Raw genomic sequence first — 26,010 nt, 5'->3', positions numbered from 1 at the left:
TTCTGGTCTGGGGTATAAATTCATTTTGGGGTGTGATAAAGGAGTTGTGTTCACTACTTGTGATTAAAACTGGATTTACATGGGCCGACTGAGTAGCCAATTGTTAGGAAGTAAGCTTTCCCTTCCTGACAGTCGGCTGCTTGTTCAGTGAAGGAGACAACGCATTTACATGCAGCGATCTCCTCACAGTATGAGGACGAGGGGGTCGATATTGTGATCCCTCATCCTCATACAGAACCATGGTTTCTAAGCAAGCAGATAACTGTTTATACAGAACGATCTGCTGCCCAGAAGCCATGATCGATGGTGCCATGCATGAACGACAGGATCACCTGATGAACAAGCGTTTTGCTCGTTCACTGGCCGAAATGGTCACTCGTTCACTGGGCCATTTGCAGAAATGGTCGTTCCCGATAATCTTCCCGATTATTGGGCCGTTTAAAGGGTCTTTAAGTTAGCAATGCTTGGGTTATATGTAAATGGATGGCAAAGTATATTGCCTAACACACATCGGTGCATCAGAATCTCCCTGATGAACTAGTGAAAAAGGTGAATGATTGTGTGTGTATTATGCTGTCTATCTATATACTGGATTGGTGTTCATGCTATATGTATATGTTTAGGATGTGTATATGTGTGTTTATTAGTGATGAGCGAATTATTGATAGTTCGATTCGTCTTCTTCGCCAAATTAGAATCCCAGAGTATACAATGAAGAAAACTGCAGCTTTCCCTCCATTTCAAATAAGGAGCTGGTTTATTCAGTAATTAGCAACAAACATAGCAATACTTCGACTTCAACTGAGTCTTTTTTTACAACTTTTATAAAAGAGTACTTTTATGGTTCCAGACTTCATAAACTAAGTATCAGGGTATGTAGGGCATACAGCGTGGATCTAATAGAGCTCTCCCTGACTGTGACTCTCTCCGCTGCGATTGGACAGCTCACAGCCAGGGAGAAGGAGACGCCCATTGAGAAACAGGTCAGTCTCCTCCTTCTTGTTCCGATGCTAAAATTAGCATACAGGGCAGGAGAATTTAATGAATTGAACGAGGGCCAGAGCGAGCGAATGGAGCGGCACCCAGAAAAAATAGTAAGCACTGTGCCCGCTGTATGCTCCACATACCCTGATACATAGTTTATAAAGTCTGGACCCATGAAAGGTCCTCTTTAAAGTCTTTTTTGAAAGACTTAGTTCAAGGTCGAAACATTGCTATGTTTGGTGCTGATTACTGAATAAACCACCTCATTATTTGAACAGTAGGAGGTTCTTGTACTGCTACACAGTAATCATTGGTCGCGCTGTAGGTGTTGTGGTCATGATCGCCACTTAGCCCCAGCCTTATATTGTGAGGAATACTCTACCCTCTGGTTAGCTTTTAATTTTGACAAGAGTTACATAACAGTGATTGATACTGGAATGTACAGTAATAGCTCTGCACTGTACTGAGTGAAAGCTCTTTGCCATTTCTGTTCTGGGTCTGTCATCAAATGTAGTATTTTAGGACTGTATTGAATTTAGTAAGTGCTAAAAGGAACTTGGAAAGTGAATATATAAAGTAAAATTCTGGCACAATTTTTCTTTTATAATCCACTCTTTCCAACCATAGTACATATATCATTTTTAACTATGCCTTCTTGCAAAAGCCCATATGACTGGCAGATGGCCATCTCCGTAATTAGATTTTAATGTAATGTGGCAATGTGGCAATTTAAAAAACAAAGCAAAAAACTGTTTGGTATTCCTTTTACCACATGATCCAATTTTATACACAAGTACAGTAATGAGAAGCTCCTCATACTCATCACAGAGAAAAGCTGTGCAATATTAAACATTATATATAGAGCCGGTTCGCCGAATTTTCCAAAAAGATTTGATTCGATCCGAAGTTATTTGTCGCGAATCGCGTTATTTTCTGGCTTGAGAGAGCCTGTATAATGGTGTAGAACACTGTAACTTGCAATAACATGCATAGCGAGTCTGCTGTGGTAGTGAAACAATACTGTGAGTTAGTATGACATGCACATGACAGGCATCGCTCTTAGAATCAGAGCACACTTCACTTATTTGGGCAGTTATGGGGCCAAAACTGACCAAATAACTCAAGTGTGAACTCAGCCTTACAGGTCAATGTTAGCGTCAAGAAAAAGCGCACTCCTTTTACACCGTCCGTCGTCAGCTGATTCCACATAGATGTCTACAGAACCTGTTCTATTAACCCCTTCAACCCCGGGCCATTTTTTCACCTTCCTGCCCAGGCCATTTTTTGCAAATCTGACATATGTCACTTTATGTGGCGATAACCTTAAAACGCTTTTACTTATACAGGCCATTCTGAGATTGTTTTCTCGTCACATATTATACTTCATGACAGTGGTAAAAATAAGTAAAAAAAAAAAAACATTTTTATTCATAAAAAAATACCAAATTTACCCAAAATTAGCAAATTTCCAAATTTCTATTTCTCTACTTTTATAATAGATAGTAATAGCTTCAAAAATAGTAATTACTTTACATTCCCCATATGTCTACTTCATGTTTGGATCATTTTGAAAATGACATTTTATTTTTTGGGGACGTTAGAAGGCTTAGAAGTATGGAAGCAAATCTTGAAATTTTTCGGAAAATTTCCAAAACCCACTTTTTAAGGACCAGTTCAGGTCTGAAGTCACTTTGTGAGGCTTACATAATAGAAACCACCCAAAAATGACCCCATTTTAGCAACTACACCCCTCAAGGTATGCAAAACAGATTTTACAAACTTTCTTAACCCTTTAGGTGTTCCACAAGAATTGATAGAAAATGGAGATAAAATTTCAGAATTTCACTTTTTTGGCAGATTTTACATTTTAATCAATTTTTTCCAGTAGCAAATCAAGGGTTAACAGCCAAAAAAACCTCTATATTTATAACCCTGATTCTGCGGTTTACAGAAACACCCCACATGTAATCGTAAACTGCTGTACGGGCACATGGCACGGCGCAGAAGGAAAGGAACGCCATATGGTTTTTGGAAGGCAAATTTAGCTGAACTGGTTTTTAGATGCCATGCCCCATTTGAAGCCCCGCTGATGCACCCCTACAGTAGAAACTCAAAAAAGTGACCACATTTTGGAAACTACGGGATAAGGTGCCAGTTTAATTGGTACTATTTTGGGGTACATATGATTTTTTATTGCTCTATATTACGTTTTTTGTGAGGCAAGGTAACAAAAAAATTGATGTTTTGGCACAGTTTTTATTTTTTATTTTTACAGCGTTTAACCGAGGGATTAGGTCATGTGACTTTTTTATAGAGCAGATCGTTACGCACGTGGCAATACCTAAAATGTCTACTTTTTCTTATTTATTTAAGTTTTACACAATAATAGCATTTTTGAAACCGAAATAATGATACTTTAGTGTCTCATAGTCTGAGAGCCATAGCTTTTTTATTTTTTGACCGATTCTCTCAGGTAGGGTCTCATTTTTTGCGGGATGAGGTGACAGTCTGATTGGTACTATTTTGGGGGGCATATGCCTTTTTGATCACTTGCTGTTGCAATTTTTGTGATGTAATGTGACAAAAATAGCTTTTTTTTACACATTTTTTTTTTTTTTTTACGGTGTTCCCCTGAGTGGTTAGGTCATGTGATATTTTTATAGAGCTGTTTGCTACGGGCGTGACGATACCTAATATGTATAAATTTTATTTTTATTTTTTTCACTTTAGCACAATGATAGCAGTTTGGAAGAAAAAAATAATCATATTTTAGTGTCTCATAGTCTGAGAGCCACAGCTTTTTATTTTTTGACCGCTTCTCTCAGGTAGGGTCTAAATTTTTTGCGGGATGAGGTGACGGTCTGATTGGCACTATTTTGGGGGGCATACGCTTTTTTGATCACTTGCTGTTGCAATTTTTGTGATGTAATGTGACAAAAATGGCTTTTTTTTACACTGTTTTTTTTATTTATTTATTACGGTGTTCACCTGAGTGGTTAGGTCATGTGATATTTTTATAGAGCTGTTTGTTACGGACGTGGCGATACCTAATATGTATTTATGTATTTCACTGTAGCACAATAATAGCGGTTCAGACACAAAAAAAATGATGTTTTAGTGTCTCCATATTCTGAGAGCTATAGTTTTTTTTTATTTTTTGGGCGATTGTCTTAGGTAGGGGCTCATTTTTTGCGGGATGAGGTGACGGTTTTACTGATACCATTTTGGGGGCATCCGCCTTTTTGATCGATTGGTGTTGCACTTTTTGTGATGTAAGGTGACAAAAATGGCTTTTTTTACACTGTTTTTATTTTTATTTTTTTATGGTATTTATCGGACAGGGTGGATCATGTGATATATTTATAGAGCCAGTCATTACAGACGCGGCGATACCTAATATGTGTGGGTTTTGTTTGTTTTTTCTGTTTTTTATTATAAAATAAGGGGAAAGGGGCATTTTTTTTCTTTTTTCTTTTTATTAATTTTATTACTTTATTAATTTTATTAAAAACACTTTTTTTTTTTTACTTTTTTTACTTTACTTTATTTATGACATTCACTTTTGGGGGTCTGATCCCCTCTGCAATGCATTACAATACATCTGTATTGTAATGCATTGCCTGTTAGTGTATGACACTGAATACAGTTAGTGAATACACAAAGGCCCCTTTCACACGGGCGAGTATTCCGCGCGGATGCGATGCGTGAGTTGAACGCATTGCACCCGCACTGAATCCTGACCCATTCATTTCTATGGGGCTGTGCACACGAGCGGTGATTTTCACGCATCACTTGTGCGTTGCGTGAAAATCGCAGCATGCTCCTCTTTGTGCGTTTTTCACGTAACGCAGGCCCCATAGAAATGAATGGGGTTGCGTGAAAATCGCAAGCATCCGCAAGCAAGTGCGGATGCGGTGCGATTTTCACGCACGGTTGCTAGGTGACGATCAGGATGGGGACCCGATCATTATTAGTTCCCGTTATAACATGCTTATAAGGGAAAATAATAGCATTCTGAATACAGAATGCATAGTAAAATAGGGCTGGAGGGGTTAAAAAATAAATAAATAATAATTTAACTCACCTTAATCCACTTGTTCGCGCAACCGACATCTCTTCCGTCTTTATCTGTGAGCAATAGGACCTTTGATGACGTCACTACGCTCATCACATGATCCATTACTATGGTGATGGATCATGTGATGGACCATGTGATGAACGCAGTGACGTCATCAAAGGTCCTATTGATCACAGATGAAGACAGAAGAGTTGCGGGCTGCGCGAACAAATGGATTAAGGTGAGTTAAATTTTTATTTATTTTTTTAACCCCTCCAGCCCTATTGTACTATGCATTCTGTATTCAGAATGCTATTATTTTCCCTTATAACCATGTTATAAGGGGAAATAATACAATCTACACTACAACTAACCCAAACCTGAACTTCTGTAAAGAAGTTCGGGTCTGGGTACCACAGTCGTTTTTTTATCACGCGCGTGCAAAACACATTGCACCTGCGCGATAAAAACTGAACATCGGAACGCAATTGCAGTCAAAACTGACTGCAATTGCGTTCCTACTCGCGCGGGTTTGCCGCAATGCACCGGGACGCATCCGGACCTTATCCGGACACGCCCCTGTGAAAGAGGCCTAACAGGTTGCCTAGGAGACCCAGCCTGAGGTTCCCGTAGAAGGCAGTTCCCGATGCCGTGCAAGGCATTGGGCAGCCTCTGCATGGCATTGGGCTGCCTTGTGTCGCATCAGGTCTCCGCCACAGCAGCGCGGGGACTCAATGCGATCGTTCACCTGACACAAACTTCTTCTATGACGCGGTCAGCGCGGACCGCGGCATTGAAGGGGTTAATCCGCCGGCATCGGCTTTTACAGCGATGCCGGCGGATACAGCAGGGGCCTGGCTACCACGGACTGCCGGGCCCTTGCAGTGATTGCGCGCCAGTGCCCGCCCGATCACTATGACGTACTATTACGTCAAATTGCGGGAACTCAGTGGTTCCCATGACGTAACAGTACGTCAAAGGTCGGGAAGGGGTTAAACGCTTATACAAGTAGAGCCGCCCAACAAAGTGGAGAGGGTGTCAGCAGTAAGTTTGTGTTGATGTCACTGATTATTTTGCCCTTCCTCTTATCCGTCAGAACAATAACTCCCAAAAAACAAATCCTGTCTGTTGAGCATCTGCCTTCACTCGGTCAGCATTTGGTCAGTATTAGTAATCCATCAGTATTGCTAAAGCCCAAAAAAAAATGGAGTGGATCCAAAACAGAAATGATACGTGAATGGAATATTTGCATGTCTTCTGTGTTTTGTACACACTCCTGCTTTTGGCTACTAAACCATAAGCCACTTCTGATGGGACCATACAGGCCTTACAGCTGCTACATAGACAGGATCCATTTTGCATCTCATTTTTCTTTCCTTCCTTCTGACAGATCAGAAGAAGGTTCAAATAAATGATGATGTCAACCAGGCCATAAAGGCAAAATAGTGGCCCAGTCATGGAGTGTGGGGGGGGGGGGACGGGGACAGCATGAGAAGTCCACAAAAAGGCCCAATGACATAGTGGTGAGGTAGAAGCAGCATGATGAGACCACAGACTGGCCCAGTGACATAGTGTTGAGGTAGCAGCAGCATGATGAGACCACAGAGTGGCCCAGTGACATAGTGGTGAGGTGGCAGCAGCATGAGGAGACCACCGAGTGGCCCAGTGACATAAAGTTGAGGTAGCAGCTGTCACACCTATGACAGTTGTTAGAAGGTCTGAAAGACTGATTGCACATGAGTGATCTGACAGCCTCTTTTGGTTTCACTTTGTCTGTGTGTTGCTGGTATGTCGACACCTGCTGTTCAGGTGTGGATCATGTGACCTTTACCTTTCCCTGACTTTACCCATCACTCCTTGCTCTGGATAGCTTCATTTGGTTTTGGAAGAGCTGGAGTGTGGTTCTTGTTAAAGTCCTGTTCATCCATCATCCTCAGAAGTTAAGTGTTCCGCTTGTTGTGTTTTGTATTCCCCCCTCCCCTCTGGTTGCTTACTAGGACTCAGCAAAATGCTGGTTCCTTCACCAGGGAAGTAACGGGTTGTCTCTGCCCTGTCATTACCTTTAGGGCATCCGAGGGTTACCAGGGTTTTCCAGGTTACTGTGTATGGGTACCTCTACAATCGAGAGGTGCCCATAAGGATAGGAGTTAGAGCCATGAGCAGGTTTTTATAGGTGGTGACCCTTTTCCTTCCCTGGCGGTAAGGCCTAGTGTCTTTCCTCTTCCTTCTTGTTGTCTTTTAGTGTTCTCCCCTGCTACATCTGTGACAGCAGCATTAGGAGACCACAGAGTGGTGTAGTGACAGCAGCATGAGGAGACCACAGAGTGGTGAAGTGGCAGCAGCATGAGGAGACCACAGAGTGGTGAAGTGGCAGCAGCATGAGGAGACCACAGAGTGGTGATTTGGCAGCAGCATGAGGAGACCACAGAGTGGTGAAATGACAGCTGCATGAGGAGACCACAGAGTGGCATAATGAGTGTGTAGGTGGCAGCAGCAGCATGAGGAGGCCAGTTACTGGCAAGGTGACATAGTGTAGAGGTGGCAGCAGCAGCATCAGGGGACCACAGAGTGGCCCAGAGACAGAGTTGTGAGTTGGCAGCCGCATAAGGAGACCACAGAGTGGCAATGTGACATAGTGTGTAGGAGGCAGCAGCGTGAGGAGACCACAGAGTGGCCCAGAGACAGAGTTGTGAGTTGGCAGCAGCATAAATAGACCACAGAGTGGCAAGGTGCCATAGTGTGGAGGAGGCAGCAGCATGAGGAGACCACATAGTGGCACAATTACATATTGTGGAGGTGGCAGCAGCAGCAGCATGAGGAGACCACAGAGTGGCCCAGAAACACAATTTTGAGTTGGCAGCAGCATAAGGAGGCCACAGAGTGGCAAGGTGACATAGTGTGGAGGTGGCAGCAGCAGTATGAGGAGGCCACAGAGTGGCCCAGAGACACAGTTGTGAATTGGCAGCAGCATGAGGAGGGCACAGAGTGGCAAGGTGACATAGTGTGGAGGTGGTAGCAGCAGGATGAGGAGACCACAGAGTGGCAAGGTGACATAGCGGGGAGGTGGCAGCAGCAGCAGCATGAGGAGGCCACAGAGTGGCACAATGAGAGAGTGTGAAAAGGGCAGCACGAGGAGACCACAGAGTGGCCCAGAGACAGAGTTGTGAGTTGGCAGCAGCATGAGGAGACCACAGACTGGCAAGGTGACATAGTGTGGAGGTGGCAGCAGCATGAGGAGACCACAGAGTGGCCCAGAGACATAGTTGTGAGTTGGCAGCAGTATGAGGAGACCACAGAGTGGCAAGGTGACATAGTGTGGAGGTGGCAACAGCAGCATGAGGAGACCTGAGTGGTGAGGTGGCACCAACATCAGGAGACCACAGAGAGACCTGGTGACAGAGTGGGGAGTTGGTGGCAATCAGAATAGTAGCTTAGGCAGCTAGCCAGAAGAAACCGATCTCTTTTGTCAAGGTTTGGGTGAGGCAGCATGGATCTAATCTGATGCATTGGGCATTGGTGGTTGGAAATCCTGGCTGATCCATGCCTGATTCATCTTGACAAAGGTCAATCTCTCCACATTTTGGGTGGACAGGCGAGTTCTCCCTGGGGTGACTATGTCCCCCGCTGCTCTAAACACCCACTCTGATGCAACACTACTAGCTGGGCAGGACAGCTTTTCCTGGGCAAACTCGGACAGTTTGGCTGCCCAATAGTCCAGCGGATATTCGATGTGGGGTGGCAGGGTGCTGTCCAAATATGCCACCACCTGCTGGTTCAGGTTCTGCTCCAGGTCTAGCTGCTGGTGAGTAGTTTCTTCACTAGGAGAGTGAAGAAAGCTGCTCATCAGCGACTCTAGACTCGAGCTACTGCTCACAGAGCTGGTACTGCTTCTACCCCCCCCCCTTCCCCGCCACACCACACCTACGAGAGGATGGATAATGGCGCAGATAGGCAACAACCAACTGACTACATAGGAAGTCTCTATAGTAGTTCAGTTTGTCCTCCCTCTCAGCAGGTGTAAAAAAGGCCCCCATTTTGGACCAGTAGTGAGGGTCCAACAAGGTGGAGAGCCAGAAGTCATCCCTCTGCTGAATGGTGACAATTCAGCTGTCAATACACAAGCAAGTGAGCATGCAGCGGGCCATTTGTGCAAGTGACTCGGAGGGACTCCCTGCCTCCATCTACACTGCATACTGCGGTGTGCCTGGGTCATTTGCCTCGTCTTTCTGATCTCCCTCTTGCACCTCTGGCTGCTCCTGCTCCTTCTCTCCTGTCACCTGTGTAGAAAAACCACTAATTTCGCTACACATTGCTTGTGCTCCAATGTCCTCCTCCTTCAGTTCAGCCCCCACAGGGCTCATGTGGCCGTGATATGTAGGCGCCACGTCTCCAGTCCCCTGACCAGCCAGATTTACCAGCATCTGTTACAGGATATGAAGCAGTGGAATGATGTTGTTCATCCTGTAGTCCTGGTGACTGAAAAATAACGTGGCATCGTCAAAGGGCCTGAGCAAACGGCAGGTGTCACTTATGAGCTGCCACTGGCTGACATTGAAGTTACACAGGGGAGTACTCTTGTCCACTTGGATCATCAAGAAATCATTCCAACGGGTGGAAACATCACATATCAGCCTTTGTTGGAGGATGCCATTCTGCTGCTGCAGCTCAAGGAGGGTGTGCTTGGTGGTGTATGAGTGGCTGAAGTGCATGCAAAGTTTCCTGGTCATTTTTAGGATGACTTGCAGATGGGTGGAAGACTTCAGGAACCGCTTGACAACCAGATTTAACACCTGCGCCATGCAGGGTGCATGGCTCAGCCCTCTTTGATGTAGCTCCGACACCATGTTGTTCCGTTTGTCGGTCACCATGGTTCCGATTTTAAGTTGTTGTGGAGAAAACCGGGATTTGATTTCTTGATGAAGAACATGGAGGAGTTCCTCCCCTGTGTCACTCCTTTCACCCAGGCAAATGAGGTGTAGAACAGCATGACACCGCCGTGCCCTGCCCATGCGGCTCAAGGACTGGCCCACCTTCTGTTCTACACATTTATGCAGGGCAGGTACTGCCTTTTTCGCAAAGAAATGATGGCTTGGGACTCTCCACCTCAGCTCGGCACATGCCATCATTTCTCTGAAAGGTGCAGAATCCACTACTTGGAAAGGGAGGGACTGCAGTACCAACAACTTGGCGGGGAGCACGTTCAGCTTCTGTGCCATAGGATGACCACACGCGTATTGCTGTCTCTTGGCAATCGCTTCGGTGATCGACTGCTGACAAAATGAGTGACGAGGAGTAGGAGGTCAAGGAGCAGGAGCATCAGGACCAGTAGATGATGGGAAGGACAGACAGCTCCCTTCGGCTGAGGTGGTGGAGCCTCGACTGCCTGAAATCAGGTGAATGCCACTGGGTGATGTAGCGGTTGCTGTGGCAGGCTGGACCACCGTATCGGAGGCACAGTTCTCCCAGGCTACTTTATGGTGATGCTACATATGTTGATGCAGGGCCGTGGTGCCAACATTGGCACCATGGCCACGCTTCACCTTCTGCCCACATATTCGGCAAATAGCCTTGTTCACCTCCTCAGGCGGCTTAGCAAAAAACTGCCACACCACCGAGTAGATGATTTTACCCCACTGATTGACTGCTACGGCCACTACCTCTGTGAACCCGTGCACCACTACTTTCCGGGCAGGTATGCTTCTGCGAAGTGGGTGGTCTACTCCAGGCATGTTTGTCTCCCGACTTCCCACTGCTGCCACCCTGCTGACTCCCGGCCATGCTACCGACTTGCTGGCTCCCCCGCTGCCTCACGCGCAAGCTGCCACCCTCTTCTCCCGATGATGATGAAGCTCCTTCGTCACCCGGCTCCCAATTGCGATGGGCTATATCATCATTGAGTACTGTCTGCACGTCACTGATATCCTCCTCAATGGTCTTTGAGCCAGGAGCCTGACCACTTGCAACACCAGCTCCCACGCACTTTCCTCATCACTACTTGCCAGCCTACCGGAGGAAGCGGCGGATGTCTCCTCCAGATCTTGGCTGGGTAATAGCTGCTGACTGTCCTCTAGTAGCTCGTCCTCACTGTATAGTGGAGCTGAGCCAACAGCATATAATACTTGTCTGACTGAGGGAACAGAAAAGAACAGAGGCAGGTTGAGAACAGGTGAGGGCACAGGGCCTGCTCCCGGCCGATGCCAACTAAGGGTTGTGTCTGACGAACTCACCAACTCTTGGCTGGGGGTGTCTGATGTCACTTGGGACGAAGTAGATGACCGAGTAAACCATTCAAGCAACGCTGGGTTGCTGGTCAAGACACAACCGCTAGATGACACCGGGTGCTCAGGCCTCTCGAAGTGACCCTTGCTGCCACGCCCCCTTACTCTGCTGCAACCTGTGCCTGCAACACAAGCATTTAGGACTCTTCCCAACCCCTGTGCAGGGCCTGTCACTTCTCTGTCTGACATACTGTTATATCTTATAAATAAATAAAAAGGAAATTAATACACCCCCAAAAAGGCAGTAATTTTGTCACTTCTCCGCACAGCGGCTAACAAGCCTTTTTTTCCCACTAATACACCCCCAAAAAAGCTGTAATTTTGTCACTTCACCGCACAACAGCTAATAAGACTTTTTTTTCCCACTAATACACCCTAAAAAAGACTTTAATTTTGTCACTTCACCGCACAAAGGATAAGCCCTTTTTTTCCACTAATACACCCCAAAAAAGGCTTTCGAACATATAACAGCACCGATGAACAGCTAATAAGACTTTTTTTTCCACTAATACACCACAAAAAAGGCTTTAGAACATATAACTGCACCGATGAATGGCAAATAAGCCCTTTTTTCCCCACTAATACACCACAAAAAAGGCTTCAGAACATATAACTGCACCGCTGAACGGCTAATAATACTTTTTTCCACTAATACACCACAAAAAATGCTTTAGAACATATAACTGCACCGCACAACGGCTAATAAAATGTACAAATATTTCCTAGTAATACACCATGTTAATGGCTGTATCACACAGCACTTGCACCCCAATAACAAGCAAGGTTTGCTGGAATTACAGAGGTATAATCTATTGCAAACCTAAAAGCAGCAGTATAACGGCAATTTGGATCCCCAGTCAGTGCAGCAAGGTGTAATAGAATTGCTTCTATTACCCAGGCTGTACACTCCTGTATTGGACCCTGTTTTTCTTTTATAGTGTGGAATCATTTCTTCTTATTCTTTCCCTACATTCCTAATGATCTTTCCCTTAACTTCTATTCAGCCTAAAAAAAGTCTTTTCTACCACTTTACCTAGCACCTGTCACGTCTTTCCCTGCACTAAGCACACTTGAAAATGGCTAAATCCAAGATGGCTGAGGCTATTTATAGGGCTGTGGCATTGTGGGTGATCCCTCATTCCCAGAGTTCTTTGCTCCATGTCCTAACATGTGCAGCAGCCATTTTAGGAAAAAATGCGATTCATTACCACGAAGCGTGAGGAAATTCGGGTTCGGTGCAAATCAAATTTTTCCTGAAATTCAGATCGAATTCCACTTCGATTCGCTCATCTCTAATTATATAGTTAACTACAGCAAGGTGAAAAAAAGACACAGGTCCATCAAGTTCTTCTAGCACTTTAAATGCTGAGCTTGTATCTGCCATTACTACCTCTTGGGTAGGACATTCCATTTGACTAACACCTCATGCACATAACCGTATTTTTCATATCTGTGCTAAAAATATTTTTTGCAGATAACACACTAACCCATTCATTTCTATTGGGCCATGCACACTTACTTTTTTTTGCAGATTCTAGAATATGTCCTATTTTTGTCCATATTGCAGACAAGAATAGTTCTTTCTATTGATGAGTGTGAGAAAAATGCAGAATGCACCTGAAAAGTATCCATTTTTTTTGTATCCATTGTTTGTGGATCAATTCAACATTACAGACACAGCCATGTGCATGAGCCTAACTGTAATGAACCCATTCCTAAATTGCCTTTCCTCCACATATAATGAATGTCCCCTGGTTCTCCGTAAAGTTATTGGAATAAAGAAATCCTGTTCCAGTTCTTTGCACTGACCACACATGGACTTTTTTTCAAGCTGAACAGGCCTGATTTTTTAAAGGGCTTCTGTCACCCCCAAAACACATATTTTTTTTTTGGGCTTGTTAAAATCCTTATTTAACGACTATTCCCTATATAGGGCTCTTACCTTTGTCTGTGGCTTCTTTTCCTTAAAAATCGATCTTTTAAAATATGCAAATCACTTCACTACCAGCAAGTAGGGCGTCTACTTGCTGGTAGACGCCGCAAAAAACCGCCCCTCCTCCTGTTGATTGACAGGGCCAGCAAGCGCTCTCCTCCTCCGGCTGGCCCTGTCAGCATTTCAAATCCCGCGCCTGTCTTAATTCGGAGCAGGCACACTGAGAGGAGGACGCTCGCCTCCTCAGCACTCCCTCAATGCGCCTGCGCCGATGACGTCATCGAAAGAGAAGACGTCATCGGCGTAGGCGCACTGAGGGATTGCTGAGGAGGCGAGCCTCCTTCTCTCAGAGCGCCTGCGCCAAATGAAGACAGGCGCGGGATTTGAAATGCTGACAGGGGCAGCCGGAGGAGGAGAGCTTATTAAATATGGGGTAAGTCAGTCTAATAGTAACTGATTCTGGAATATCACTACATATATGAAAATTGAAATTAGGGTCTAAATGTGACAGTTATCCTTTAATATAGGTCAATCGGCATACAGCTACAGTAGAAATAAAACCGTCTTACATTTACCCATTAAACAATATTGTAATTACCTTCATCTTTTTTATCTTTTATTGGATGAGTAATTACAGCAAGGCCTAGTTTATTTAGCCATCTGAAAAGAAAGGTTCCAAAAATGAGAGTATGGTAGTTGTACATGTTTATATACTGACTGCAACATGTAAAAACAGTGTTATAAAATGCGTCATTACCTGCTGAAAACAGAAGAGTACAACGTTCTAATACAATTTAAAGGGAACCTGTCAGCGGCAAAACCCATCCCAAAACCGCCAGCAGTATCTTGAAGTAGCCGGCAGTGAGTTTCGAATGATGATTTTCTTACTGCATTCTGATGAGGCAGATGTATGAAAAACGATATTTTATCCTCCATCCGTGCTATTTTCCAGTCAGGCTTGAAGTCAAGGGGGCAGCGGCCTCCTTGCTTCAAGTGAAGGTAACCGCGCCCCCTTCCCTGCCCCTCCGCTATGACTGACAGCTGGCTGTTTGGCAAAGCCAGCCGGCTGTCGGGCATAAGCGCTGTCAGGCATAAGCGCAGCTGTCGGGCATAAGCGCAGTTACCTTGCCGCTGCCCCCTTGACTTCAATCACCCAAAAAATGAATAAAACTAACTTACATATGTATGAAGATCCAAAAAACTTTATTGTAAGTATATATAAACATATAAACAATACATACATATATAATAAAACAGGCAGCACAAGGCGGGACACACAGATGAGTAGCAGGACCCAAGGAGAGGCCGGGAGATCAGTGCACGAAATGACAGGGAAAAAAGAATGCTAGCTGAAAAAGCATATCTCAAAACCTCATAGCAGCAACGCCCCAAACAAAGTGCAATGGAGGCAATTGTGGAGATTGAGGTTGGAATGAAAAGGACAAAGTATAAACATACCCTGACTGGTGCAAAGATCTCTCGGCCGACTCCTGACCCAACGCCGTTTCGCCAGTAGATCTGGCTTCTTCCGGGGAAGAAGCCAGATCTACTGGCGAAACGGCCACCAGGCTGCCACATAGGCATACATAACATAGACAGGCAAATACAAACAGGGCAACTAATAACACAAGCAGGAGTACATAACTGGCAGAACAGATAACAGAAACACAGGAAAGAGGACATCAAAGAGGACAGGAATGAACAAGTAGGAAACCCACAGAGCACGCACAGACAGACAGACACGGATCCCATGGGTCAGCAGCATGGGAGAGTGAGTACAAACAGGAGCAGGACAAGACAACACACACCAGGAGAGCTGACACAGAACTGAGGAAACCTCAGCCTTATGTACAGGTTCCATGGGTGCAGCAGAGAAGCCACACCCATGGAGCAGACAGAGAGGATTAACTCCTAATAGGCACACAGGGGAGTTAACCCATAAAGAATCACAAATAACACAGGAACGAAACTTCAGCGAGGAGCGCCGAACGAGCAAGGACGGAAGGTCACAGCCAGAGGTAACGACTGTGACAGATTTCTTAAATTTGAGGCGTTGAAAGCTGGAAAAATGGACAAGCATAAGGATCTGAGTGAATTTGACAAGGTCTAGACAATCACTTGATCACTCGACAACTGGGTCAAAACATCTCCAGAACAGCAGTTCTTGTGGGGTGTTCCTGGAGGTTACTACCTACTGGCAACAATGATGCATAGGCTAATTGATACTCATTGGAAGTGAAGGCTGGCTTGTTTGGTTCGATCTCACAGGAGAGCAACTGTAGCAACTGTTGCTGACAAAGTTAATGCTGACATTGCAGCTTTTTGCATATCTGTCATGTATCTGTCGACCAATCAGGGTACCCATGCTTTTCCTTGATTACCACTGAAAGCACCAACAATGAGCATGTGTGAATCAGAACTTGGAACATGGAGGAAAGGAAGAAGTTGGCGTGGTCTGATGAGTCACTTTTTTTTTTATATGATGGTGATGTTATGTTGCTTACTTGGGAAAAAGATGGCACCAGGATGCATTATGAAAAGCAGGCAAGCCAACTGATGCACTATGATGTTCTGCTGGGAAATCATAGGTCCTAGATTTTATGTGGATGTTACTTTGACACATTCCATCGAATTAAACATTGTCACAGACCAAGAACAACCTTTCATGGCAACAGTATTTCTTAATGGCAGTGACCTTTTTCAAAAGAATAATGCAACCATGTCACACTGCAAAAATTGGTCAGCATAGCTTTGAGCAACTTGATAGAGAGTTCAAGGAGTTGACGTGGCCTCCACATTTTCCAGAACTCAATTCAATTGAGCATCTGTGGAATGTGCTGCAAAACATGTCAAATCTATGTATGCTAACATGTTGGTGCCAGATTCTACAGGACACATTCAGAAGGTGTATCATTCATAGTCCCTCTATATGGCTGCTTAACCATCCAGAATAAAGGAAATCTCCACTTCCTCTGAAGATGCCACATGGTTCTGTCTACTTTTTACCCTGCTGCTTGTTGGTCACTGCAATTCCTAAAGCTGCTCATTTTCTTGATTATTTTAGACCACTCTGTCTTAGGGTGCTTTCACATATCACTATAGTGCTGCATTTTTGGTGTGGATAAAAAATGCATGCAGTTTTTGCAACAACATACCTGCATTTATGGTGTGTTTTTCTTCCAGCAATGAGAAAACACACAGCAAACTTAAATTACCTTAATGTAACTCTATTATGTAATTATTGTAATTCAGTTTTTCTGTGTGTTTTCCTTTTGCTTGAAGAAAACACACCATGAACACAGGTCTGTTGCATTTGTTTTTTAGGTACTTTTTTTGGCGCACAAAAAACACAGCACCATTGTGTCATGTAGTAGCACTCTTATTCTGTCTAACTAACCGCCTGTCTAGAAGGGGAGGTGGAACTGTTCCCAAATAGAAACTGCATCTAGGGCGAACTATTAACCCCATATACCTAGCCATCAGGAGAAAACAAAAAAGAAAAAAAAAACATAATCTTACAGTTTTTAAACCTGTATCAATGAACCACTGGGTCCCTGCACTCGCCTCAATGGGTCTGAGTAGTTTTGGTGTGTTGAGGGTCAACTTCACAATATTAGGCAAGTGGTTTTAAAGTTTTGGCTGCATGGCTGACCAATAGATAACATATAGTATATTAGTATACATTCCCTCTCTTAGGTCAGTTGGGATCAAGAATGTCAAATGTCAAAATAAGGGCTTGTTAACACGACCGTGCCATTTTTTGCAGTCCACAAATTGCAGATCCGCAAAAAACGGATGCCGCCCATGTGCCTTCCGCAATTTGCTGAACGAAACAGTAGGCCCATTATAGAAATGCCTATTCTTGTCCGCAAAACAGACAAGAATAGGACAGGACTCATAATTTTTGTGGGGCCACGAGACAGAGCAACGGATGCGGACAGCACACAGAGTGCTATCCGCATCTTTTACGGACCTATTGAAATGAATAGTTCCGTATACAGACCGTATGCGGAATGCAGAAAACGGCCCGTATACGGAACGCAAAATACATTCGTGTGAACGAGCCCTAAGACTGGAGACAATGATTTACTTCAGATTTTTTTTCTGTCATCTCAGAAGTGCCTTTCAAATGTCTAACGGTTTTGTGCCAGTTCCAGCTGAAGAAAAACAGCCCCAAAGCATGATGCTGCCACCACCATGCTTCACTGTGGGGATGGTGTTCTTTTGGTGATGTGCAGCGTTGTTTTTGCGCCAAACATATCTTTTGGAATTATGGACATAAAGTCCAACCTTGGTTTCATCAGACCATAACACCTTTTCCCACATGCTTTTTGGAGACTTCAGATGTGTTTTTGCAAAATGAAGCCTGGCTTGGATGTTTTTCTTCGTAAGAAAAGGCTTTCGTCTTGCCGTTCTAGCCCATGGTATATCTAATGCCTTGGAAATTATTTTGTACCCTTCTCCTGACTGATACCTTTTAACAATTTGATCCCTCTGATGCTTTGGAACCTCTCTGTGGACCATGGCTTTTGCTATGGGATGCCACTAAGGAAATTTCAGGAAAGACCAACTAGAGCAGCTGAACTTTATTTGAGGTTAATAAGAGGCACTTTAAATGATGACTCCTATTTAACATGATTTTGAATGTGATTGCTTAATTCTGAACACAGGTACATCCCCAGTTATAAGAGGGTGTGCAGACTTATGCAACCATATTATATATTTTTTTTGTTTTCTTCCCTCCATGTAAAAGATTTCAGTTTGTTTTTGAATTGAGTTGTACAGTTTATAGGTCACATTAAAGGTGGAAAAAGTTCTGAAATGATTTATCTTTGTCTCTTTTTTTTTACAGCACAGAAACCTGACATTTTAACAGGGGTGTGTAGACTTTCTATATCCACTGTAACTGGTTTGACTTAAGATTTTCACCCTTTAATCCCTACACAGGGATTTGGCCTTCACTGCAGGTGAGCCACCAGGCTGCCACTTTTTGGAATAGTCCCGGTGTAGTTGGCAGCTTACCCACGGGGGTCAGAGACACCAATATGAAGCAACGAGGGATCAGACAAAACTCATAGTAAGGAAACAGGTAGAGGTCTGGGCAGGCAGAGTTCATGCATATCCATGAAACAAGTTAGAGGTGAGGACAGGCATCTTAGGGTTAACATAGTAAATAAGCAGTAGTCAGGACAGGCAGTGGAGGGTAAGAGTCAATAAATGAGCATAGGTAAGAACACTGGGCAGTCAAATAGAACATCACTCCTTCACTAGGACTAGCAACTTAGAACATCTAAAGCTCAGGAACCTCTCCACAGAGGTGGCCAGTCTATAGGTATCCAAGTTTAGGGTTGCACTGGCCCTCTAACAGTTAGTGAGCACGCACCCTAGGGAACAATTTGGGAGGGCTAGATGACCAGCACAGGCTGTGCCTACAAACGGGTACACAGAGCTCCGTCGACTGAGTCCGCTATAGGTGGGCAAAGGAGGGCCAACAGCTGTCAGGAAGAAGGTGAAGCAGTGGCAGGAGGATGAGTGAGGAGCCCAGAGGAGTGGGAAGGCAGTGGACACAAGGCTCCATCATAACAATAATGCCATACATTTTGTGAAATGTGCCAGTCCTTCCTGTAGCAAAGCACGCCCACAACATGATCCTTCCACTTCCATGCTTCACAGTTGGAATTATGTTCTTTAAAATACTGGAGTGCATTACTATAATATTTTGTAATTCTTGGGATAGCCCCTTTGACAGATATTCAGCAATTGATATAAAGTGTTAATACAGAATCCAAGTTAACATTCACAGACTGTATAGTAAGCAATCTCCTCTCATGAAAGGTAATTGTAGATTGTCAGTGTGATGGCTACCACCTCTAGTGCCCACTTGACGTCAACTATGTCGAGCTCACGAGACGCGGTATGGTCCCTGGTTACCAAGATGTGACGTTACGCCCTCCTGGAGGAGCATGTAAGGTCAACTTGGTACAGTATACACAAATACCTCCTGTCAACGCGGGCACAGAGAGGCAACAAGCTGAGAGAGCCTTTTCACTGCGGCAGTAAAACAGCGCTTTCTCAGCCCGGGTAATCTGCCATAAGCTTCTTGTTTGATATAAGCCCGGTCCGCTAACGGGATTATATAGGGTGAGAAACCAACCCGCAGTAGCTTATAACTAGGCTGAAACACGGACGTGGGGATTCGTGATTGAGATACAAGACAGCACAAGATTAAATTATATATTTAATCGCCTTAAGGGCACGCTAGATAAGATTGGAGACAATGATTTACTTCAGATTTTTTTTCTGTCATCTCAGAAGTGCCTTTCAAATGTCAAACGGTTTTGTGCCAATATTGACTGTTATTTGGAACTGTTCATAATTCCCTCTAGCTTAACTAAGGCCCCAGTTCCAGCTGAAGAAAAACAGCCCCAAAGCATGATGCTGCCACCACCATGCTTCACTGTGGGGATGGTGTTCTTTTGGTGATGTGCAGCGTTGTTTTTGCGCCAAACATATCTTTTGGAATTATGGACATAAAGTCCAACCTTGGTTTCATCAGACCATAACACCTTTTCCCACATGCTTTTTGGAGACTTCAGATGTGTTTTTGCAAAATGAAGCCTGGCTTGGATGTTTTTCTTCGTAAGAAAAGGCTTTCGTCTTGCCGTTCTAGCCCATGGTATATCTAATGCCTTGGAAATTATTTTGTACCCTTCTCCTGACTGATACCTTTTAACAATTTGATCCCTCTGATGCTTTGGAACCTCTCTGTGGACCATGGCTTTTGCTATGGGATGCCACTAAGGAAATTTCAGGAAAGACCAACTAGAGCAGCTGAACTTTATTTGAGGTTAATAAGAGGCACTTTAAATGATGACTCCTATTTAACATGATTTTGAATGTGATTGCTTAATTCTGAACACAGGTACATCCCCAGTTATAAGAGGGTGTGCAGACTTATGCAACCATATTATATATTTTTTTTGTTTTCTTCCCTCCATGTAAAAGATTTCAGTTTGTTTTTGAATTGAGTTGTACAGTTTATAGGTCACATTAAAGGTGGAAAAAGTTCTGAAATGATTTATCTTTGTCTCTTTTTTTTTTTACAGCACAGAAACCTGACATTTTAACAGGGGTGTGTAGACTTTCTATATCCACTGTAACTGGTTTGACTTAAGATTTTCACCCTTTAATCCCTACACAGGGATTTGGCCTTCACTGCAGGTGAGCCACCAGGCTGCCACTTTTTGGAATAGTCCCGGTGTAGTTGGCAGCTTACCCACGGGGGTCAGAGACACCAATATGAAGCAACGAGGGATCAGACAAAACTCATAGTAAGGAAACAGGTAGAGGTCTGGGCAGGCAGAGTTCATGCATATCCATGAAACAAGTTAGAGGTGAGGACAGGCATCTTAGGGTTAACATAGTAAATAAGCAGTAGTCAGGACAGGCAGTGGAGGGTAAGAGTCAATAAATGAGCATAGGTAAGAACACTGGGCAGTCAAATAGAACATCACTCCTTCACTAGGACTAGCAACTTAGAACATCTAAAGCTCAGGAACCTCTCCACAGAGGTGGCCAGTCTATAGGTATCCAAGTTTAGGGTTGCACTGGCCCTCTAACAGTTAGTGAGCACGCACCCTAGGGAACAATTTGGGAGGGCTAGATGACCAGCACAGGCTGTGCCTACAAACGGGTACACAGAGCTCCGTCGACTGAGTCCGCTATAGGTGGGCAAAGGAGGACCAACAGCTGTCAGGAAGAAGGTGAAGCAGTGGCAGGAGGATGAGTGAGGAGCCCAGAGGAGTGGGAAGGCAGTGGACACAAGGCTCCATCATAACAATAATGCCATACATTTTGTGAAATGTGCCAGTCCTTACTGTAGCAAAGCACGCCCACAACATGATCCTTCCACTTCCATGCTTCACAGTTGGAATTATGTTCTTTAAAATACTGGAGTGCATTACTATAATATTTTGTAATTCTTGGGATAGCCCCTTTGACAGATATTCAGCAATTGATATAAAGTGTTAATACAGAATCCAAGTTAACATTCACAGACTGTATAGTAAGCAATCTCCTCTCATGAAAGGTAATTGTAGATTGTCAGTGTGATGGCTACCACCTCTCGTGCCCACTTGACGTCAACTATGTCGAGCTCACGAGACGCGGTATGGTCCCTGGTTACCAAGATGTGACGTTACGCCCTCCTGGAGGAGCATGTAAGGTCAACTTGGTACAGTATACACAAATACCTCCTGTCAACGCGGGCACAGAGAGGCAACAAGCTGAGAGAGCCTTTTCACTGCGGCAGTAAAACAGCGCTTTCTCAGCCCGGGTAATCTGCCATAAGCTTCTTGTTTGATATAAGCCCGGTCCGCTAACGGGATTATATAGGGTGAGAAACCAACCCGCAGTAGCTTATAACTAGGCTGAAACACGGACGTGGGGATTCGTGATTGAGATACAAGACAGCACAAGATTAAATTATATATTTAATCGCCTTAAGGGCACGCTAGATAACACAATATACACTAAGAATATATACAGTGGTCTGAGGTTACAAATACAGGTAATATGGTACAAACAGGATTACACAGAGTTCAAGTCAGTTACCGGGTAGATGAAGGTTCCCATGGGTTATGGTTAGTCCACATGGAGGGCAGTGATGTCAGCTGGTTGCAGGTCCCTCTAAACACATGGCACGATGTGACCCTCCTTCAGAAAAAAGACACGCCTGCTTGCTAGCACAAGCCTTTTAAACTGTAGCCGGCCCCTCCTTTTCCCTCCTCTGGGAACGATCACCTCCTCCTCTTCTGGGCTGGCAGCCAAGAACCCACAAAACCCATTAGGGCCCATAGCTCCAGACCAGAACGTCACAGGGGGATAGTTCTGGGACTAACAGATCCGCCTGGCTACAAATAGAGTCCAAACATGGTACCATTATTTGGTTTCTGTGGGGAGATATGTATATCTCCCTTCCCTGACATCCCACCACCAAAGTAAGACCATGGGCATGTTCATCTTGGCCACCGGGACACAAATATGTATCCGGTTTGCGCCTGTGATGGCCAGGCGATTCATAATTCCTTATAAATCGCAGATTCCAAGCGATCTCTTGTGTTATTGTATATCATTATACCAGATATCATTGTATTATATTTGTATTGTCACAGGTATTATGTCTTCAGCACATTTCATCTTTATTTTGGAGTATTTATAGGACAGGACTGGATATTTTGTACAATATATATGGTAAGATAAAGCAAAGGAAGAGGTAGGTGATCAGGAGCCTTACAAAAGAAGTTAACTTAACTAGAAGTAGTGATATCTCGCATCGACTTTCGATAAAAGGAGAAAATCTAGCATTAAACTGGATTTACCAGCATGAGAACTCCAATCAAGGCAGTACACCAATCTACTTGTCAAAAATACAAAATATGATGGATAATTTAAAAAATTAGACTTTTGTGGTTGAAAACTTGCATGATAAAGCTAGTTTTACCTTCATTGTACAGTTGCTCTCCAGAAGTAGGGAGTAAAGTAGATCCATTTTTATTCAGATGAATCATTAATAGGAAAAAAATAATAATAATAATTAAAAAAATTGCTAAATTTGCCAAAGAGGGATCTAAAACGGGGGTGGGGGGTTGGGTTTCATCAGCTGGATAAAACGGGACAGTTTAAGGTATAGAAAATGGTCTAAATTAAAACCAGATGGCTTACATTTAGACTGGAGGTGGATGCACTATAGTTATGTAGAGGCTGGCGCCGATTTATAACTTCGGCAGATCTACTGCCAGCACAGGGGTTATTAAGACCGGCGCCTAAAATGACGGTCCAGAGTTTTAAATGCATAAATCACAAGTTTCGATCGGCTCAGATCTTCCTGCTCTATAACATGCTGCCTGAAGATTTCACTGCATTTTGTGGTGACAGGTTCTTATTAAAAGAGAAGGCAACCACATCAAGAGTAGTAAATTTACAAATAATACTTCTTCCAAGTTTTACTTCCCCTGTCCTTGGAAAAGACAAACGGTTGAGGTCAATAGGATAGTAGGGTTTGGCTGACAAATATACAACTGGACAGGTGGCACGTATAGACCAGCAAGTTGATATGAGACTGGTGTCCTAAAATCAACACTGTATTTGTGGCTGCATAGCTCAGAATGAAAACTAGAGAAAATGACACATAGTTCAATTATAGTTGAATAGTTCTTGACACTTACTTATTCATCTCTTCTCTGTTTTCAGCGGCAAAATAAAAGGCCTTGGTCTTCGGATGAGTGATCTTTACAGCACTTTAAAAGAAAAAAAAAGACGTAAATATATCTATTCAGTCGGCCTGTCACAGATTAATCCACACAGTTTTGCCATATATCAATGCGGTTTTATTATAACTGTTTTAACCCATTAATTACCTAGTCAATTTTCATTTTTGCGTTTTTGGTTTTCCTACCTAATTTTTTGTTGACATGGTCAGGACAAGTTATATATTTTAAAGGCACCATTAATTTACCATGTCTTGCACTGGAAATGTATTAATATTATTTTGATGATTTTATTATCACTATGCTTTTAACCCCATAATGACCAGGCCAATTTTCATTGTTCGTTTTTACCTTTCTGCGGCTTTCCAAGTGCCATAACATTTTAATTATCATTTCACATAGTTATAAGATGTCTTATTTTTTTAGCAAAACAACTTGTATTGTGATGACTTCATTTAATTTACCATATCTTGTACTGATAAATGGGAAAAAATTCGTTGTGGAGTGAAATTGGAAAAAAATATGCAATCCCACCATGTTTTAGGCCTCTTTCACACGGGCGAGATTTCCGCGCGGGTGCAATGCGTGAGGTGACCCGATCATTATTATTTTCCCTTATAACATGGTTATAAGGGAAAAGAATAGCATTCTTAATACAGAATGCTTAGTAAAATAGGGCTGGAGGGGTTAATTTTTTTTAAATTTAACTCACCTTAATCCACATGTTCGCACAGCCCGGCTTCTCTTCTTTCTTCTTCCTTGCTGTGCAGGAGGAAAAGGACCTGTGGTGATGTCACTGCGCTCATCACATGGTCCGTGACATGATCATCACCATGGTGATGGATCATGTGATGGACCATGTGATGAGTGCAGTGATGTCATCAAAGGTCCTTTACCCAGGTCCTGAAGAAAGAAGAAAGAAGAGAAGCCGGGCTGTGCGAACAAGTGGATTAATGTGAGTTAAATTTTTATTTTATTTTTTTAACCCCTCCAGCCCTATTTTACTAAGCATTCTGTATTAAGAATGCTGTTATTTTCCCTTATAACCATGTTATAAGGGAAAATAATACAATCTACCCAACACCTAGCCCAAACCCGAACTTCTGTGAATAAGTTCGGGTTTGGGTACCAAACATGCCGATTTTTCTCACGCGCGTGCAAAACGCATTAAAATGTTTTGCACTCGCATGGAAAAATCGCGCATGTTCCCGCGACGCACCCGCATCTTATCCGGCCCAAATCCATGACGCCCGTGTGAAAGAGGCCTTAGGTTTGGGTTTTATTTTTACAGAATTTACTGTGTGCTAAAAATGACATGTCAAACTTATTCTGCAGTTCACTAGCTTTACATTGGTATCCAATTTAATTAATTTTTGACATGGTTTAGTACTAATAAAAAACCCTTAAAAACTCTTTGATTTTGATTGTAAAGCATTGAGGTATATTATAGTTCTGTCTACAGAAGGCTTTCGTTTTTATTGGTACCGTTTTGGGATACATACAATTTTGGTCAATTGTATTAATTTTTGTAGGGGGTTAGTTGACCAAAAAATAGTGAATCGGCAATTTAAATATTTTTTTCATTACGGCATTCACCACACATGATAAATGTTTTTTTATTTTCATAGTTTGGACATTTTCAGACATGGCGGTACCAATTATGGTTATTTTATTGTTATTTTTTTATATGTGAAAATTGGAAGTGACAAATGATTTGACTTTCAAATATTTTTGTTTATATATATTTTTAAAAAACATTTTTTATACTGTGCTTTTTGGGAATATGGGAACTTCTGATCACTTATTCCATCGACTGCAATAATATATAAATGCAATCTATGTGATTTTCACTGCATGCCGATTATCTTTGCTGCAGGCAGTTTCCTATAGCAAGCCTGGGACCCCAATCAGAACCCCATAATTTCCCTATGGGTGCTTTGATTGGGGACAGAGAAGCCCCTTCCCTCTGACTAACCTCTCAGATGCCGCATTAGCTATTGACTGCGACATCTGAGGAGTTAAATGAACTGGATGGGAGATATCTTTGATCACGGTCAGTGCAGCCAGGTGTCAGCTGTGTTACAAATCCGGCACCTGTCATGTATGGGGTGAGCTCAGTTTGGGAGCTGCTCCATATATGGAGCAACACTGGAAAATGTCGCGCTCATCCACAGGAAGCCAGGAGCCCGGACCTCGCCCTGAACCTTAGGCGCACAGCAGATTCCAATAAAAAGAAAGACGGTCCAGCTTCACTGAAAAATACTTGAGGCTTTATTTAATCCCGTGCAGATAAAAACCAACATACAGCAATGCAGAAAATCGACCGGTTTCGGATCACTATAGATGTGGATCCTTAGTCATGATGTGCATCAGTAGGAGGTGAAGTCGAGACTAAATAGTGAACCACTGAGAACAGGTGATCACAATCAGGTACAGGACACACCTCCTGATGACATCCTCCACAGATAAAGTGCATAACAATTACAACAT

At 43.4% G+C, this 26,010-nt stretch overlaps 1 protein-coding gene across 1 annotated transcript in view; it reads right to left on the bottom strand.

Annotated features, from left to right (window-relative positions):
* IPCEF1 (interaction protein for cytohesin exchange factors 1) overlaps positions 1–26,010 on the bottom strand; it is a 382,557-nt gene that overhangs the window by 26,958 nt on the left and 329,589 nt on the right. Inside the window, exons 6-7 of the mRNA XM_040430126.1 lie at positions 23,479–23,550; positions 13,851–13,912 (exon numbers count right to left, since the gene is read on the bottom strand). Of these exons, the coding sequence (XP_040286060.1) occupies positions 13,851–13,912; positions 23,479–23,550 (134 nt within the window). The remainder of the gene's footprint in view (positions 1–13,850; positions 13,913–23,478; positions 23,551–26,010) is intronic.

The sequence above is a fragment of the Bufo bufo genome, chromosome 4, assembly GCF_905171765.1.
Source record: "Bufo bufo chromosome 4, aBufBuf1.1, whole genome shotgun sequence".
NCBI lineage: Eukaryota > Metazoa > Chordata > Amphibia > Anura > Bufonidae > Bufo > Bufo bufo.
Note: the sequence above shows the minus strand (reverse complement) of the source record. Positions and strands in the feature narration are given on the sequence as shown.